Here is a 16,068-nt window from a genome sequence, read left to right on the forward strand (position 1 = left end):
TTGGTGGCCAGGAAGCTCTCTCTGTGCCTGGAGCCTCACACTGGCACCTGGCCCTGGTGTGCAGACCAGGAGCTCTGTCACCCAAGGGCAGGTGGGTGTCACAGCACTGCCCCAAAGCTTTTTGTGCTCTGTTCAGGTCTGTGCCTGGAAACTTGTAAAGAAGAGAGCAGCAGAGGAGCAACATTACATAGAGGAGATGGTTTTTGTGTCCCCTCTCATCTGAAGCTGCTCTCTGTGTCTGGGACACTGCAGTCACCACAATGGCCACACACAGCTCTGGAGGTGACCCTGTGCTGCCTGCCTTGAGCTGGGGCTGGCAGCACTCATTTCTCCTGGTGGTGGGCATCATCCTGGTGTTTAACGTTAGAATTGGGCTCCTTTTAGCTTGCAAACCCCTCCGGAGATGGAAGCACTCAGCCCCCAGGCTCGCAGTCGGTAGTGCTGGAGCGATGTGAGGTGGGAACAGATTTGGGAAGGTCTCTGGCAGGGCTGTGTGTTCCTGCTCACGCTCAGTCTAGGTGGGCTGAGCTCATGCATCAGAGAAGCTTGTGCCCTTCAAAGAAAGTCATTCCTTTTTCCACCAGACACTGTTCAACGGAGTAGCAGCTGCAACTCGGAGCAACATTTGGAGACAACAGCTTCCTTGCATTTTCTGGAGCATTTGAGCTAATTTTGCACGGGTCCCCTGGCTCCTGTGCGCTCAGCATTCCCACATATTGACCATGAGCTTTTGTCCACCCCATTAGCAAATTGTAAAATGAAAAGACATTTCCACAGCCTGGACAGGAGCTGGGTGGAAGCAGTGGTGTGAAAGTGGCTTGGCTGCTGGTTTGAGTTCTGCTTCTGTGGACAGGTCAGTCTTGCTTTGAAGGAGGCAATCCAGTCAAAACTTGGATTTATGGTTTACTCAAAAGGGATTGGTCACTCCCCAGGACTGCCAAGGCAAATCAGCTTCTCAGTGCCCAGTGCAGGGTGAGGATGGAACCTAATGGGAATGCTGGGTAGGTCAGCAGGGCCATCATTTGGCCTGATGGAGCATCCATGTAGGCATGGTGTTAAACACCATTGATATTCAGCCAGGCAATGTCCCCACGAGGATCAGGCTTCGAGTCGTTAGAGCAGAGCTGGGCACTGCAGCAGTAAATGAAGAGGAAAATTGAAGTAATGTTGTATTATAAATTTATGATTTCATCTGCCTGACTTTGAGAGCGCTGAGTGCTGGCGGTGCCAGCAGAGCCCCAGGGCAGCTTGGCTGCTGCTGGGGCTGTCAGGCACAGGCAGGTCTGGCCAGGGACAGCAGGGCTGCCCTGGGGTCAGAGCCAGGACCGTGCCAGGGCAGGCAGCAGCAGAGGTGGCACCCAAAGCACGGTGGGCAGCTGCCATCCCCCACTGTGCTGCTCTGGCTGGGGCCACAGGTACCACACCTGCAGAGCTCAGTGCTGCCAGCACTGTGCCCTGGCCCTTGTGAGCTGGCAGATCTGCTTCAGAACTGTCTGAGACAGAGCAAACGGAGTTCCTCCTCTTGGCAAGGAGAGAGGGGCTGCAGTGGACGCTGCAGAGCGATTTTTCAGGGGTGTTAATGGCGCTACTTACTTAGCAAACAATCCATTTATCAATAGTGTTGCTTAAAAAAAAAAAAGAAAGGAAAAAAGGTTTGTAAAGCTTAACTCTGAAAGATCTGACTTAGTGACAGAGGTGATTAATTTCAGAGGGAATCCAGCTGTTGAGCTGTGCAAGGAGGGCTCAGTGGTGTGTACATGTCCTGGGCGTCGCGGGGCTGCCTTCCCTGGCACTGCCTAATCCCACATCAGAATTCATCCAGGCATTTTTATCTTCCACTTCTAGATTATGATTTATAGTACGCTGCACGTATGTATAAATCTGATCGGAAACGGAGGGGCTTGCTGCAGCAGGAGAGCGGCTGAGTGATGGAGGAGTGTGTTACAGGAGGAACCAAAGCAGGGGGGGAGCCCCCCAGAAGAGTCACTCGGCTGCTGAGCCTGTTCTGGGCTCCAGCCCAGCTGCTGCCAGCATTCCCACTGACTTCAGACAGCAGGAGAGAACTTTTCCTGATGGGTTCTTGGTTTGGAGAGGCCTGGCTGATGCTGAGGCTCATTCTGTAGTGTTCAGTGCACTGGAATTGCACAGTGCCTGCATTTAGGAAAACTGAGTGAGGAAATGTTGAGGATCAATGTGGGGGTAGAATTTTAGGAAACCCCCTGAGTGTACAGGACACCTTGGGACATTGGCCATCCAAGTCAGAGCACATAGCCCCTGTGGGGAGCAGGGGGTGGCACAGTGTGTGACCCCAGGGCTGCTGCCAGCCCACTCATGGCCAGAGATCAGTGGGACATCCAGCACATTCCTTCACAGGCAGGAGAGTGAAGCCAGCAGAGTTGCCACTTTGTGCCTTCACTGTTTTTATTCACGAAATGCTCTCAAGTGAGTTTTTCTCCTAATAAACCTCCCAAAGCTGCCCGAGGTCGGCTGCTCTGCCTCAGAAGGGGCCTTCAGAAGCACCTCGGGCAGCTTCCTTTTACTTTCCTGAAAAATTAAAAGCTCTTTGACTCCCTGGCTCGTTGCTGCCGCTGCCTCCAACTCTTTGATGTGTTAACTGTTGTCCTTCACACTCCCGGGATAAAGAATTACTACTACCTTAATCTCCAACTGTCAATAGCTCTGAAGCAAAGTACATTCATTGTAAGCTCTCCAAATGTCAGAGCAAACCCGTGTTATGTGTTTAGCCTTAGCATTTGGCATTTACTCTTCCAGCTAACAAGTATGCACAGTCCTTGGGCTGCAGACACCAAAGTGCATGTTAATTACCAGAGTGACAGGGCTCCTGCTCGGAGCTGGGCCAGCTCGAGATGTTTCTATTCAGGATAATGATGAAACCTCTCTGCAGTTTGGCATGAGCAGAATAAATCTCATTTTTTAATACCCTCCGTAAAATTAGGTCTCACCCATCCTCCCTGTCTTTGTGCATTGTGTTAAAAAACAAACAAACAAAAACCTTCAAAAAACCCCTTCATTAATCCTCAAACTTCTCTCTCTTTTTTTTTGTTTTTTTTTTACATGTCTGTGATCAAGGTTACCCGAATTTTGTTGCAACATATGGCCGAGGATATCCTGGATTTGCCCCAAGTTACAGTTATCAGTTCCCAGGTATGTACATTTCATTTGCAGATATGCTTTATTTCCCCTCTTTCCTTCTTTTTTTTTTTTTTTTCTTCCCCTCCTCATTCTGGGATCACAGCCAATCCCCAGCACAGCAGCTGACTTTCCCCAGAACTAACTAGAAATATTCCGATAGACTCTATTTATAGACTCAAAAACTTAGGACTGGAAGCAGCCATCCAAATTTTTCCACTCCTACATACTTTCAACACATTTTTTTCCTGATGTATAAATTGGTACTGGTTATTTGAAAACAAACTTCTTAAATTAAAACCATAAAAGCAAGAGAGACCACTGGAGAGCTGTCCCCCTCCCTTTGCTGGGCTTCTCCTTCGCGGAGCTGCACACAGACACGCACACGCACACAGGGGCCCGCACGCTGCTCCCCGTGCTGGCCTGGGGTAAGTGAACCTGCACTGCTGAGTGCACAGCCCGCCCTGCCGTGCTCTGGGCTGGCCCTGGGGGTCCCTCCAGGAGCAGCTGTGTGGGGCTGGCCCTGGGCTCAGGTCGGATCCCCAAGCCGAGAAATCAGGTGATGGAAGCACAGGACAGGATGGCTTGGGCTGGAGGGGACCCCCAAAGGTCCCACCCCTGCAGTGAGCAGGGGCAGCTTCCACGGGATCAGGCTGCTGAGAGCCCTGTCCAGCCTGGCCTTGAGCACTTGAGGGATGGGGCATCCCACAAAGCCCATCCAAAATGCAAGTGTGCCCTTCCAGCACACCCCGCAGTGGGATGGCACCGCCCAGGGCTCGGGGTTTCCTTTCACCCCAGCGCTCTCCCAGGCAGCTGGGACAAGTGAAGCAGTGGCTTTGCTGTTAGGTGGGGGCAGGAGGGAAACCAGCACCTCACAGGAAGGTTCTCTAGGGTGGCTGAGGATGTGGACAGTGCTTGGCCACACCTGCAGCGTGCTGGGGCGAGCGTGGAGCTGTGTGTGCAGCCCTAGGTCATTAGGATGAGACCCTGCTGTGGAAAAATGCAGATTGTTGTCATCTGTAGGGTGAGCAGTGTCCTTGGGATGGGGTTATTGTGCGGCTGTTTCTTGCAGGACTGATAACTCCGAGGGGAACAGCCCTGTGAGGGTTTGTGTACTCGAATTCACAAGTGCCAGGGCTCTTCTGGAAGCTGAGCCACCTCTTCCCACCTGTGGTACATCTTCCCACCTGGACCAGGCCAGGTCTGAAACAACTGGGGTGTCAGGCAGACAGCAGAGCTGCTGGGGTGGCACGGTGCTGGCGGGGACACGGCAGCTGTCCCCAGATGCAGGTGACACCACCTGGTTCCTCTGGAACCAGCGGGACAGTCCGGTCTGGCAGGAGCTGGAGGTGAGGAGGAGGCTTCAGCAGGTGTTTGTGTGTTGTCTCAGGCTCTGACTCCTCACAGTTCCATGTACCAGCTGATTCATCCGAAGGCATTGAAGGAGCGACTCCTTTGATAGGTTTAATGTCAGAAATCTGCAGAGGTTAGATGAGTTTAATTATAAACACGTCTAAAGCGACCGTGTTTGCTCACTGACAGCAAAGGCACCTTTGGCTCGACCCCTTCTTAGATGTATTTTTTAAGGGCCTGTTTTTACCAAAGCAGGAGTTACTGCCTGGTTATTTTCAGTCTCCTGCAGATATTGAATATGGAAAATAAATCCAGGTGGGTTGTCCCCAGCAGAAAGCTGTGGGTCACTGCAGGAGAGCAGGAGATGCTCAGGGCCCTGTCTCACCTTGCTGAGTTCCCCTGCCCCTGGCTCTGCCCCTGCTCCCCTCCCACTTGGGTCAGTTACTCCTTAGCAGCAAGCAGAAGCTTTCCAGAGTTGTTGGGAGTTTCTCAGGTGTCCACAATCCCAGCCCATCAGAGCGTGCTGGCTGGAGGTGTGGGGTGGGGAATGGTGCAGCAGCAGGATGGGCTGTCCCCACTGCTGGGGATGGGACAGGATGGGCTGTCCCCACTGCTGCTGCGGTGTTTGTTTGGGGCAGAGAGCCCGGTGCCACAGGGCACAGCTTGGTGCCAGGGAGCCTTTCAGGAGGAGGCAGGTGTCAGGTTTAAAACCTCAGTGTTGTGATTTGGGGGGAGATCTTGGCTGTTTCTGCAGGAGCGTGCTGGGTCCGAGAGCTGCCCCTGCCTCCTGCCCTGGTGGTGCAGCCTCAGTACAAATACACAGAAAAACGTTCAGTCACACTCTGGGCTGCTCCCAGGAGTTCTGCCATGACCCACCTATTTGCATTCCCATTCCCTTGTCCCTGTCCCTCAGGGGCTGTCCCATGTCCTCCCCCACATCTCCAGCGTTGCCCATGGCACGGGACAGCCCCTGGCTCCAGGGGCAGGGCACACAGCCCTTTGGCAGCTGCTCTATCTCCTCCTATCCCATTATTCCTCCCAACCCTTCTTCATGCAGTACATTGCCTCTTTTATTTTTTATTTTAATTGCAATCATTCCCTTTCTGTGTATCTTCTTCTTTTTTTTTTCTTTTTTTTTTTATTTCTGGGACTTATCTTTTCAGTTTAATCTATTAATTTCTGTTCTTATTTCACTTTGCAGACTATTTGCCGATTTCACAAGACATAATTTTTATCAACTAGTTCTTAAAGATGCATAACAAATTAATCGGGGTTTACTACAGTGCTAATGAGAGAGAGACAGAGAAAGCCTGGGTGGTCCATGTTTAATATCAATGTCCACTGAAAAATTGCTGCTCTTACTGGCTGGTTTGATTGACTGGACTTTTTATTTTATTTTTATTTTTTTAAAGGCTCCATATCCTCACTGCTTTGAGTTTGCTTTTTTTTTTTATTTAATTTTTTTTTCCTCTGCTTTGTTATGAGTTTTTAATGCCCACTTGGAATGTAACTCACAAGGATGGGGTCAGGGGCGTTCCGAAGGCATGACTTCTCACAAACTTCTTAGAAATCACTTTATCAACGCAGCGAGAAGGATGATTGGGTTGATTTGGTCTCACAGACAGCCCCAGAGAGAGTGACTGGCGCTCTGTAATGTGGTGACATCCAGCAGTGGCACAAACCCCACCCTGAGGGGCGTCCCCTGTCCCTGGCAGGGCTGTGGGACCCAGCTGTGTCACCCCGTGTGTCACAGCCCCACACCTGTCCCATTGGCCTGGGGCTCTTTGGGAGCTGCCACCATCACACGAGGGCCCTGGTGAGATGGCACCCAGAGAGGGGCTCGGGGCTGCTGCCCCCACAGCAATTCCTGCCCCCAGAGCCGGGCTTGGAGCAGCCTGGGACAGTGGGAGGTGTCCCTGCCCCGGCAAGGGTGGCACTGGGTGAGCTTTAAGGTCCCTTCCAACCCAAACCAGTCTGGGTCTCTCTGATTCTTTGATCTAACTCTGACCAGCGATGGTCCTGCACACTCCCTGCAGCTGCTTCTCCTTCCAAACTTTGCTTGCAAATCATGGGCAAATTTCCTAAATTGTGGCCAAGCTTTCCCTGCTTCAGCTGCATCACCCTGCTCCTCTTCATCCCCACCCACGTGGCAGGAGAGCTGCAAGCCTCCATCCATTGGCTTTATTTAACATGACCAGATTCTGGACTTCTGGGTAGAAAACACCATTCTCTTTAAATTCTGCTCTTCCTGAAGTGTTGCTACCCATTTGATAAGTTTGTGAGAAGTATGGTGCATGCTTACAGTAGAACTGTAATGCATTTTAATGTTTGTTAATCCACTTGTTTAAAATGTCAGTGTCAAAGGCTCTACAATCCATGGCTGTGCTGTTCATTTCATTAAAGATGCTTGATGTAATACTTGGGTAGTTTTCTTTTGACTTTTCTGCAGGCAATAGCTTTTTTTAATCTGTATGGCTTCTTATTATTTTGTTTGGGGTTTTTTGCTATGAATTGCTTTGCTTTTGTGAATTTGTCTTAGTGTGCATGATTTGCAAACATTTCGGCTATTGTGAATTTTCTCATTTTTTGTAAATAGTCCATCTGTGCTTTTCTTTTTTTTCTTTTTTTTTCTTTTTTTTTTTCTTTTTTATGACTTTTTTCCTGTAAGTAACTGAGGTAGAAAATAATAATAAATTGTTTACAACGGATCTGCTGTGTTGCTGCTCTCTTAGCTTGCAATTTTAATATTTTGGTTTGGACACCCCAAATAACCAGTACCAATGACAGTTGAATAAAATAATAAAATCATCACTCAAAACGTGTGACCCACCGTTTGAAGAACCTGCAGAGGAACAGTTACATGCAAGGTGTGTTTACAGCAAAAATTATACCAAAAAAAAAGACAAAACACACTCCTAACTGGGGGGAGAGGAAATTGCAGCATCCCCCCTGGTGCTCCACACTGTGGTGGGATGTTCTGCACTGTCCTTTATCCCAGTTACGTTTTCTCCCATCATCACCTGAGTGCTTGGGGATTGTCGAAGTTTCATAGAAGCCTTCAGGTTAGAAATTTAAATTATTTATTTTAATTAAGGGTTTGTTTGCTTGTATGTTTGTTAAAGCTTATTAAAACCTTTGTATATGGTGAGAGGTGAGGAAAACAAATATTTTCACAAACTTTGCAGAGCTCAGGGAAATATATTTGCTTATTAATACTGGTGCTGCAAAGGCCATGGGCTCAGCCTTGGGTCACGCTCCTGCAGTGCCTGGGGCAGTGGAAATGCAACACAGGATGGTTCAAAGTCTCAAACTGATGGGATTTGTTACCGTGAGAGCATTTAAACCCAACTTTCTGTTGAGCTTAATTCAGTTTCTTTCCCGATGCCAGTCCCACAGTGTTCAGCCATCAGTGTGGGCAGGGAGGTATCCTGTGTACAGTTACGTGTGGTGCTCCCCTAGGAGGTAAGGACTAGAAAATAGGAATTTTCCAGGTGAGGAGAAGGAACTGGTGCCAAAGATAAGGGGAATTACTATGTTGTGCTTAAGGCTTCTTTGTCATGGTGTCTTGAGAGGAGGAGGAGGAGAGGGAAGGAGGTTCCTGTGTCTGGGGCTTAGGGCACCCCGATGCCAGTTCTGCTGCACAGGTTCCCCCTTGGTTAATGACCTCGAAGGGGAGTGCGGTGGGGATGGAAAAGGATGTGGCTGCAGCATCCCAAAAAGCCAACCATTCCCTCTGTCCCACTGCAGTGGTGTAAAACGCCAGCCTGGGGCACGGGGTACTTCATGTCCCCAGGACACATTGCCCTGTGCTGGGGCACCCAGCTTCCTGCTCTGGTGAGGCAAAGTGATCTTAAAGTGCTGCCTGCACATGGCTTCTGTACCCACAGGGAGTGAGGAAGTGTGTGTGAATAGGGGTCAGCTCTGTAAAGCACTCTTCAAGCACTGTTACACGAGTGTGAGGCTTGTAGAACATTTACTAATGGGAGCAAAGTTTGTGATACTGGAATGATCAAACGTAACGCTCAGAAGAGGAGGACCTGGTGGCAGCTGCAAAATAGGAGGAGGAAATGTAAAACCTGTTTTAAATTGTTCAGTTAGTTAAGCCTTGTAACAGCAAGAGACATGGAACAGAGCTGGAGATTTTTCTCACTCCTTTGTTTAACCCTTTCTTAGCTGCTTAAACCTGCTCTGCTCTGCCCTGCACTGCATGCCTTGTTTAAACACATCACTGCATCTGCATGGCATCACTGGTTTACAGAGTGCATTTGGAATCTCTTGGAACCACCTGAGTTACCTCTTCCCACCTCTCCATTTCAGCCTCCAGCCCTGAAAACAAAGCCTTTAGACTGGACCTGGTTTAAAATTAAGGTTTTGGGTGTTCTGCTGAGGAGGGGCCGTTCCCATTGCAGGCGCATCCCTGGAGGGAGGAGCAGCTGGAGCTGCAGACAGCAAACTGAGAAATTAATATAGCAGAGCCCATAAATCTCCAGACAGAAGGTTCTCCTTCAAGTTCTGCTTAGATTATTGTGTTTTCTTGCAGGAAGAAATGGTCTCTAGAGCTGTTCTCTGAGTCGAAGCAGAGCTGAAGCACCTTTGCCTTTAAGGCACGGTTTTTCTGAGAAAAGCTGTGGATTTTGATGTTGCAGAGAATTGTGTAAAAGCCTTTTTTCGTCTTCTATTTCCCCCTACCCCTTAAAGTAACCTTATTGTTAGATTTAGGGTGAGATTTTCCAGAGAGAAGCTGTTGGTCTGTGTTGATGGTCTGGCTCCCAGCACTGTCAGTGGCAGCAGAGCGTGGCTGGTGACAGTGGAGCCTGTCCCCTTTTCCTGCCCCATCCTCTCAGTGTGAGTGAGGCTGCTCTGGAGCTTTGGCTATATATCATGTCTGGCTGATGCCCAAAACTGCCCAGGTCCTTCATTAGGTTTTTCTCCACTTATAACTTGAATAACTGAGAAATAAGAACATCTTGAATGTTGAACTTGAACACTGATTGTCCTGTTCTCGGCTGCTCACTGATCTGTGCCTGGTGTTAGAGGCTTTAAAACTTGAGGTTCGTTGCCCTGAAAATGAGTGATCCTGAAGGGGCAGAGAGGAGAGAAAAGGAAAGGGAATCAAAGCTGCTGGTGTCTAAGGGGCCCTGTGTGTTTTGGGGCGGTGCTGCAGCTCCAGAGCGATGGATTCAGCTGAGAGCAGGCCACAGCTGCAGTGACCAGGAGGGTTAATGAGAGCAATTATTCACAGGAGTAAAGAGGCGTAACACAAACACTGGTGTGTGGAGGAAAACATGGATAACCCTGCAGAAGGAGGAGTGTGCTCTGGTAATGCCCATCCTGCCCTAAGGAATTCTCTGTGTCCAAGCACGATGGCTCCCCTACCTTGTGCCTCAGCAGAGACAATTGTTAACTAAAGCTGTTGAAAACTGGGGCTGGGGTTGCAAAGAACTGGACAAGATCTGTCTCCTTATAGCACAGAAACATTCAAATGTGAGTGTTGTAGCAGTAGGGTTTCCAGCTGGCCATTGAGGAGCTTCCACGTCCTGCCTTGCCCAGGAGCAGTGATGGTAGTTGCTGCAGCAATGCCTTGAAGATCTCTGGGCTCAGCATCCCAACCCTCTCCTGTGACCTCTTTCATAATATGGATTATGGAATGCCCAGTGAGGCACTGGGGAGGTCCCTGTCTGCCAGTGATGGCTGTGCTGGGTGAGCTGCACAGGAATGGTGAAGAGTTCCCCACCCTCTGATAACCTTGTCCTGTGATTTACTGCCTTCTCTTTTATGAAGTTGCCTCTTTGTGTTGAATTTTTTCAGCTTCAGCCTCCAGACATGAGTTCTTTTTATGCCTTTGTTCATCATCAAGGACCTGTCTTTAAATAATACTTACCCAGATAGTTTAGATCATTCATAAAAATTGAGACAAGCAGCTTAACCAAACAGCTCATTTTCTTTACCATCAGAGCAGCGGAAATGAGGCTTGAAGCAAATCAGTGCCACGTTGCTGAACTCCAAATAGGTGCCTTAATGTGCTTCCATCGAACCTGCCCTTGTTCATCCAGCAGCAGGTGACTGAAATGCAGAAATTCAGAGCTGCTGAATTGGGCCCAGTGAGCTCCTGGGTGTTCTGCCCCTGCAGCCATCCTTTCCTTTGTACTTAACTTGTTGATTTAAAATCTGTGATGAGTCTTTGGCTTTGGCCTTTAAAATGAGTCGTAATGAGTCCAAAGGAGGCCACCAAGATATGAAAGGGATGGAGCACCTCTCCTACAGGGAAAGGCTGGGAGGATTGGGATTATTCATCCTGGAGTAGAGAAGGCTTCAGGGCAGCCTACAGGAAAGATGGAGACAGACTATTAACAAGGGCCTGGAGGGACAGGACAGGGAGGAATGGCTTCAGACTGCCAGAGGGCAGGGTTAGGTTGGATATTGGATGTTGGTAACCTAAATCAGCTACCAGCTTTTGCTTCTTGGTTTGTGTTTTTTTGAATAAGTGCCTTTTTTTAAACAAACTGTTTGCCTTTGAGAAGTTTCCCAGTTTTCAATATAGTGAAATAGCTGCAAAAGGGTTATTGCACTTGAAATGCCACAGAATGATAATTTGGGGACAAACAAGGCTTTGTCTCACTGATGCATGAAGTAATTACTGGGCAGAAATGCACCATTCTCATCCTAAAAGGATCACGGCCTGAGAGTCCCAACAGCTGAAAAATGGATCATTTACTGTACATAAAGTGGAAGTGCCAGATTCTGAATGAACTATATTTGGGATTTATTGTTTTGTTGAGATTCCAGAATGGGAATATTTGCTCAGCATAAAATCCATCTGCAAACAGACGTGGGGGGGTATCAGACATGGGACAGACCTGGTCCAGCTGTGCCCTGGATGATGCAGGGCTCTGGGATGAGGGTCCATGATGCACATGGATGTGTGTTCTGGATGAAATTCCCTAATTTGCTGGAAGAGATTTTAACAAGGTTGATGTAACACAATGGAAAAAGACAAAGGGAAGCACTTCAGGGTCTGTTTCAATAGAGAACTTGGAGTAGGTTTGGAGATACTGAAAGTGTTAATAGAATTGATCAGACCTTTAGGAAAGTGCTGTCCTGTTTCCCTGGAGCTCTGCCCTGCTGTGCTGGGTCCTGTTCCTCAGCTGTGGTGTGGATGGAGAAAGCTTCATAGACTCTGCAAACTTTGAGAAAGCTTCGTAGCGTCTGCAATCAAATCCCAAGGAGTTAATTGCTACTAAACAGTGGTAATGAGTTGTGAATGATGTGGTAGAACCCCGATCTTTGATCAGTTCTAGGGAACATTTGATTTCTCTGGGTGTATGTTCTTCTCTAAATATTCAGCACTGAGTTCTTCATCTCAACCTTGGAGTAGTAGCAGGTTTTTTTTTCTTTCTCGTTTGTGTTTCCTTATAGAAAGGGAGGGGGAGTGTGAGACAGAGAGCCTGGAAGATGAAGGTTTTAAACATAAAGGGATTGTTTTGGAATGGAGCTTTCCCTTGTGTGTGTTCACCATTAAAGACGACATTTTTGCCCGGTAAATTGGACCCACGCCTGCCTGCCTTCAAAAAAAAAACTACCAGGCTCTTCTGCTTCATGGTTTTGAGTCTCTGATACTTTTGAAATGAAGCCTAAAGATCCTCCAAAGAGGATAACACAGCCTAATGGAAAAATAATGCAAGCGAGAACCCATCTGAAATGACAGCTGTGAGCCTGGTGCAGCTTTTTGGGCTGATCAAAGCTGCTGGGAGCTCTGTGTGAAAAGGGGGGATCAGCCCCTGGGAACTCTGTGTGAAAAGGGGGGATCAGCCCCTGGGAACTCTACTTGAAAAGGGGGATCAGCCCCTGGGGTTCAGGTCAGCACTGGGGAGCACCAGGGGTGTAAGGAGTGAAGTGTTGGGGGGCAAAGGAAGCCCTGAGCTCGATGCCCTCAGCACAGGGACCCCCAGAAGACCCTGCACAGACCAGTCTGGTGCTTGTGTGTGAGCACTCCAAACTCCCCATGAGCACAGAGCAGCGGGGTTGCTGCTTAGGTGCAGTTTCATGGTGGCTTTTATTTAATTCTCCATGCCTGTTCCATGATTTTGGCTGTTTTCTGAAGCCAGGTGGTGATTTGGGCATCTCAGCTTCCATTTCCTTGTTTTAAATCCCTGTGCTCATTGCTGAAGTCTGAACATGCAACCTCAGGTGCCCAAGTGCTTTGGCCACTAAGAAGAAATTCTTTGCATGATGTTTTTTCATGTAAGGACTAATTTTGTGATCTTTCTGCCCTTTTTTTGGGTTGATTCCTGTAGTCTGACTGGTTGTCAAGGATAGGGTTGTGTGTGCTTTGAGGATGCAAGATATTTGGGGTCTTCAGAGGCTGATCAGAGCAGGGCTGAAGGAATCAGTGATTTCCCTTAGAGCCAGAGCTGCAGGAAGAGGGTCCTGGCAGTAGGAAGGGGTGCAGATGGTTCTTAGGTTATTCCTTTGTGGTTGCCTTGTAGCCAAGCCCAGGTTGGAGGGCAGGAGAACTCGGTGATCTAAGAAGGAGTGGTCCCACCAGAGCAGGAGATGGAGCAGGGCAGAGATCTGTGAGCCCCTAAAGCCCATGTGAACACTGGCCCTGCTCAGGCAGCATTGTGCTCGCCAGATTTGTTCACAAAGCCCCTGGAAATGTGCTGAATCCTGGGCTCCCACTGCAGTGCCCAGAGCAGGGCAGTGGGGCTGTGTGCTCCAGCCCAAAGTGCTGCTGCAGGGCTGTGCCATCCTGGGAGCCCCCTTCTCCCAAACTCACCTGTGCCTTGGAGAGACAACAGCAGCCATGGACTGAGTCTGGAGCTCAGGGCAAAGAATTTAACCCAGATCTGTCCATCTTCCCTCACTGCTTCACTGTTTAAAGTGAAACTATTGATGCAGGAAGCAGGAAAATTTATCTGTGAAAAATTGCACTTGGAACGCTGGTTTTGGCTCATTCTGAGCAATGAGAGAGCATGAAATTGCTGTGAATCCTCAGGGCTTTCCTGGACAGTGTGTGAGCCCAGAGCAGAACGTTTATTGTAAAATACCTTCTAATTGCAGTGCTTAAAGTGGGCACTGCTGGCTTTGCAATGGCTCTGGGCTTTGTTTCCTCTGGGCAGCTGGGAGCAGCGGGCACACAATGCACAGGGGTCATTTGAGCAGGAATCAGTGCTTTAAACAAGCACTGGGAATGAACTGAGCTCTCCCTCCACCCTTCTGATTTTCCAGGTGACTTCAGAAGGCTCAGAGGGAGTGGGGCTGGTGCTGGCCATGCTCCTGATTGTCCAGGGTGGGACCCAGGGGTGCTGCCATCAGTGCTCCCCTGGGCTCCGAGACGCTCTTGTCCAGGCACCCATTGCTGGCACCCACTTAGCTCCGAGCTGCTTGGTAAAACGAACTGGGAGGCTGTGGCAGCTGGGGCAGGGAGCAAAGGGGCTGCTGGCACCCCACAGCAGCATCCCCAATGCCATTGCTGTCTCCTGGAGATGCCTGCACCTCCCAGGCATTGCTGAGGGAAGAGAGGGGCACTGGGGCTGTTCTCTCACTCTGCTGGCCACCAGTTCTCCTTGCTGGGATCCCTGTCAGGCAGAGCGGGGTGCTGTCAGCTGCCCGTCTCTGCTGAAGGGGTTGGGGAGGCACAGTGAGGTGGCACAGTGAGGTGGCACAGTGGTGGAGGTCACACAGCATTAGTGGCTCAGCAGCAGGGACAGGGAAGCTGCTCCCAGCTGAGCCAGCCCGTGGACGTGGTGCCTGGCAAAGGGCATTTTTGCAGGGCATCGATTGCTTTCAGTGGGCTGGATTGATGGGGGGATCCTCCAGAGCTGGAGCCATCCTGTGAGTGTGTCAGTGAGGGGGGTTTGGCCAGTCCTGACAATCAATCCCAGTTTCCATCTCCTGCTCGCGGGGCCTGCGGCGCTCCCGCACGGAGCGAGCAGCGCTCACACTGGAGCTGTTTGGAGTGCCGTGTCTCAGGGATGCTTTTATCTCAGAACTGGGATAAAAGCTTTCTTCAGGGGCACAGGGATTAATTTTTCACACATCTGTCCACTGGAATGCAATAAGGGAGCCTTTGTTCGGGCTCTTTCCGTGGAGCGCCTTCTCCACCCTTGTTATTTCACTCTTCTTTTGCATGGCAAAACTTTTTGTCCTGCATTTCAAATAGATCCTGAGTGTCCCTGGCAGCTGAACAAGAGAAACAAACTTTCCAGCCCTGTTTTTTGTGCTGTTCTCAGGGGATGCTTGGTGATTTGAAGGGTATTTGATTGGTTTTGGCAGAGGCGTTTTACTCCATGGAAAATCCACAGCTCCTCCAGTCCCCTATGGATGGTTTAGGGAGCCCCTGGAGCCTCCAAATGAGAGATCTGTGGGTGGCCAGCTGGTGGTGGAGGTGCCATGGGAACGCTGAGGACACTGCTCTTGGATCATGGGGGGCAGGGAGGGACAGGGGACAGTGCCAACTCTGCTCCTGCCCGAGCGCCATGGGAGGGCCCAGAGCTTGGCCCAGACATGGCTCTGCATGGAAATGAAGCCCCAGAGCCTCAGCCCTTGTCCTGCACGTGCTTTCCTTGCTCTTTGGAAGGTGATTTTACTCTTAACACCAAAGTCCTCTCACTCCAGCCCTAATCACGTGTGGGGGGACCCAGCCAGGGTTGATGGCTCCATCCAGTGAGAGAGAGTTTAACACTCGGGTTCAGCGCTGGTTATAGCATCCCCCAGTGTGAATGTGCTTCCCCCACGTCCCACTCCACAGAGGTGTAGCAGTTACCAGCTGACAGGTTCACCAGAGGACCAGGGCTGGCTGTGCAGTGCTGCTCTCTGAGGAGCACCACCCTGGGGATCCTCTGCATACATTTACCTGTGCTATGTTTTTTCCCCCCAACAGCCCTATTACCATATTTAAATGCAAGTATGTCTTTTTTTGATTGATGTTTTAAGTAGCTTCAAGTTATTCTAGCCTAGTGCTCTGCTCCTTGGCCTGGTAGCTGAGCTGTAGCTGAGCCATAGTGCTGAAGGTAGTGGGCTGTAGTGTGCTGGGCTCTCTCTCGCTCTCGGGCTCACTCTTCTCTTTCTCAGTGCCTCAGTTGCTCTCCTGTGGTTCCTCAGCCTTGCAAAGCAGCTGTGATCGTGGTCCTGGTGCCCACCTAAGGACCAGGTTCCATTGTGGTGGCCACCCCAGGCTTGTCCTGTTGGGTGGCAGGAGCAGTTGGAGCTCCCAGGGACCAGGAACCTCCCTGGAGTCATTGACCTTGGGGTTTGGGGTTCTTGCTTGTTGCCTGGACTTTGCCATTGCCCTCTTAAAATACATGTATTGAAAGTCAGAATCTCTGGCAGATCTTTTGAATGTTAATTAAGTAAATCTTGCTGGCAGCATTCCATTCCTCTGCGAGGGCTCAGTTCCCTGGAGCAGGGGGGATGTCATAGAGCTCCTTGATCTGCGGCTGGTTTGCTCTCAAGAGCTTTTTCCTTCCTTTCCTTCTTTCTTTCTTTCTTTCTTAAACCACATTCCATTGAATTTTTTCTGCTTGATCCCAGCAAATTTGTGATCTTGACACAAGGACCTCCTCA

General features: G+C 49.7%; 1 protein-coding gene across 1 annotated transcript in view; it reads left to right on the forward strand.

Moving 5' to 3' along the window:
* Positions 1–16,068, forward strand: part of MSI2 (musashi RNA binding protein 2) — a 186,957-nt gene that overhangs the window by 152,575 nt on the left and 18,314 nt on the right. The window contains exon 7 of the mRNA XM_031059770.1: positions 3,091–3,165. Within this exon, the coding sequence (XP_030915630.1) occupies positions 3,091–3,165 (75 nt within the window). The remainder of the gene's footprint in view (positions 1–3,090; positions 3,166–16,068) is intronic.

The sequence above is a fragment of the Geospiza fortis genome, unplaced genomic scaffold, assembly GCF_000277835.1.
Source record: "Geospiza fortis unplaced genomic scaffold, GeoFor_1.0 scaffold538, whole genome shotgun sequence".
Lineage (NCBI taxonomy): Eukaryota > Metazoa > Chordata > Aves > Passeriformes > Thraupidae > Geospiza > Geospiza fortis.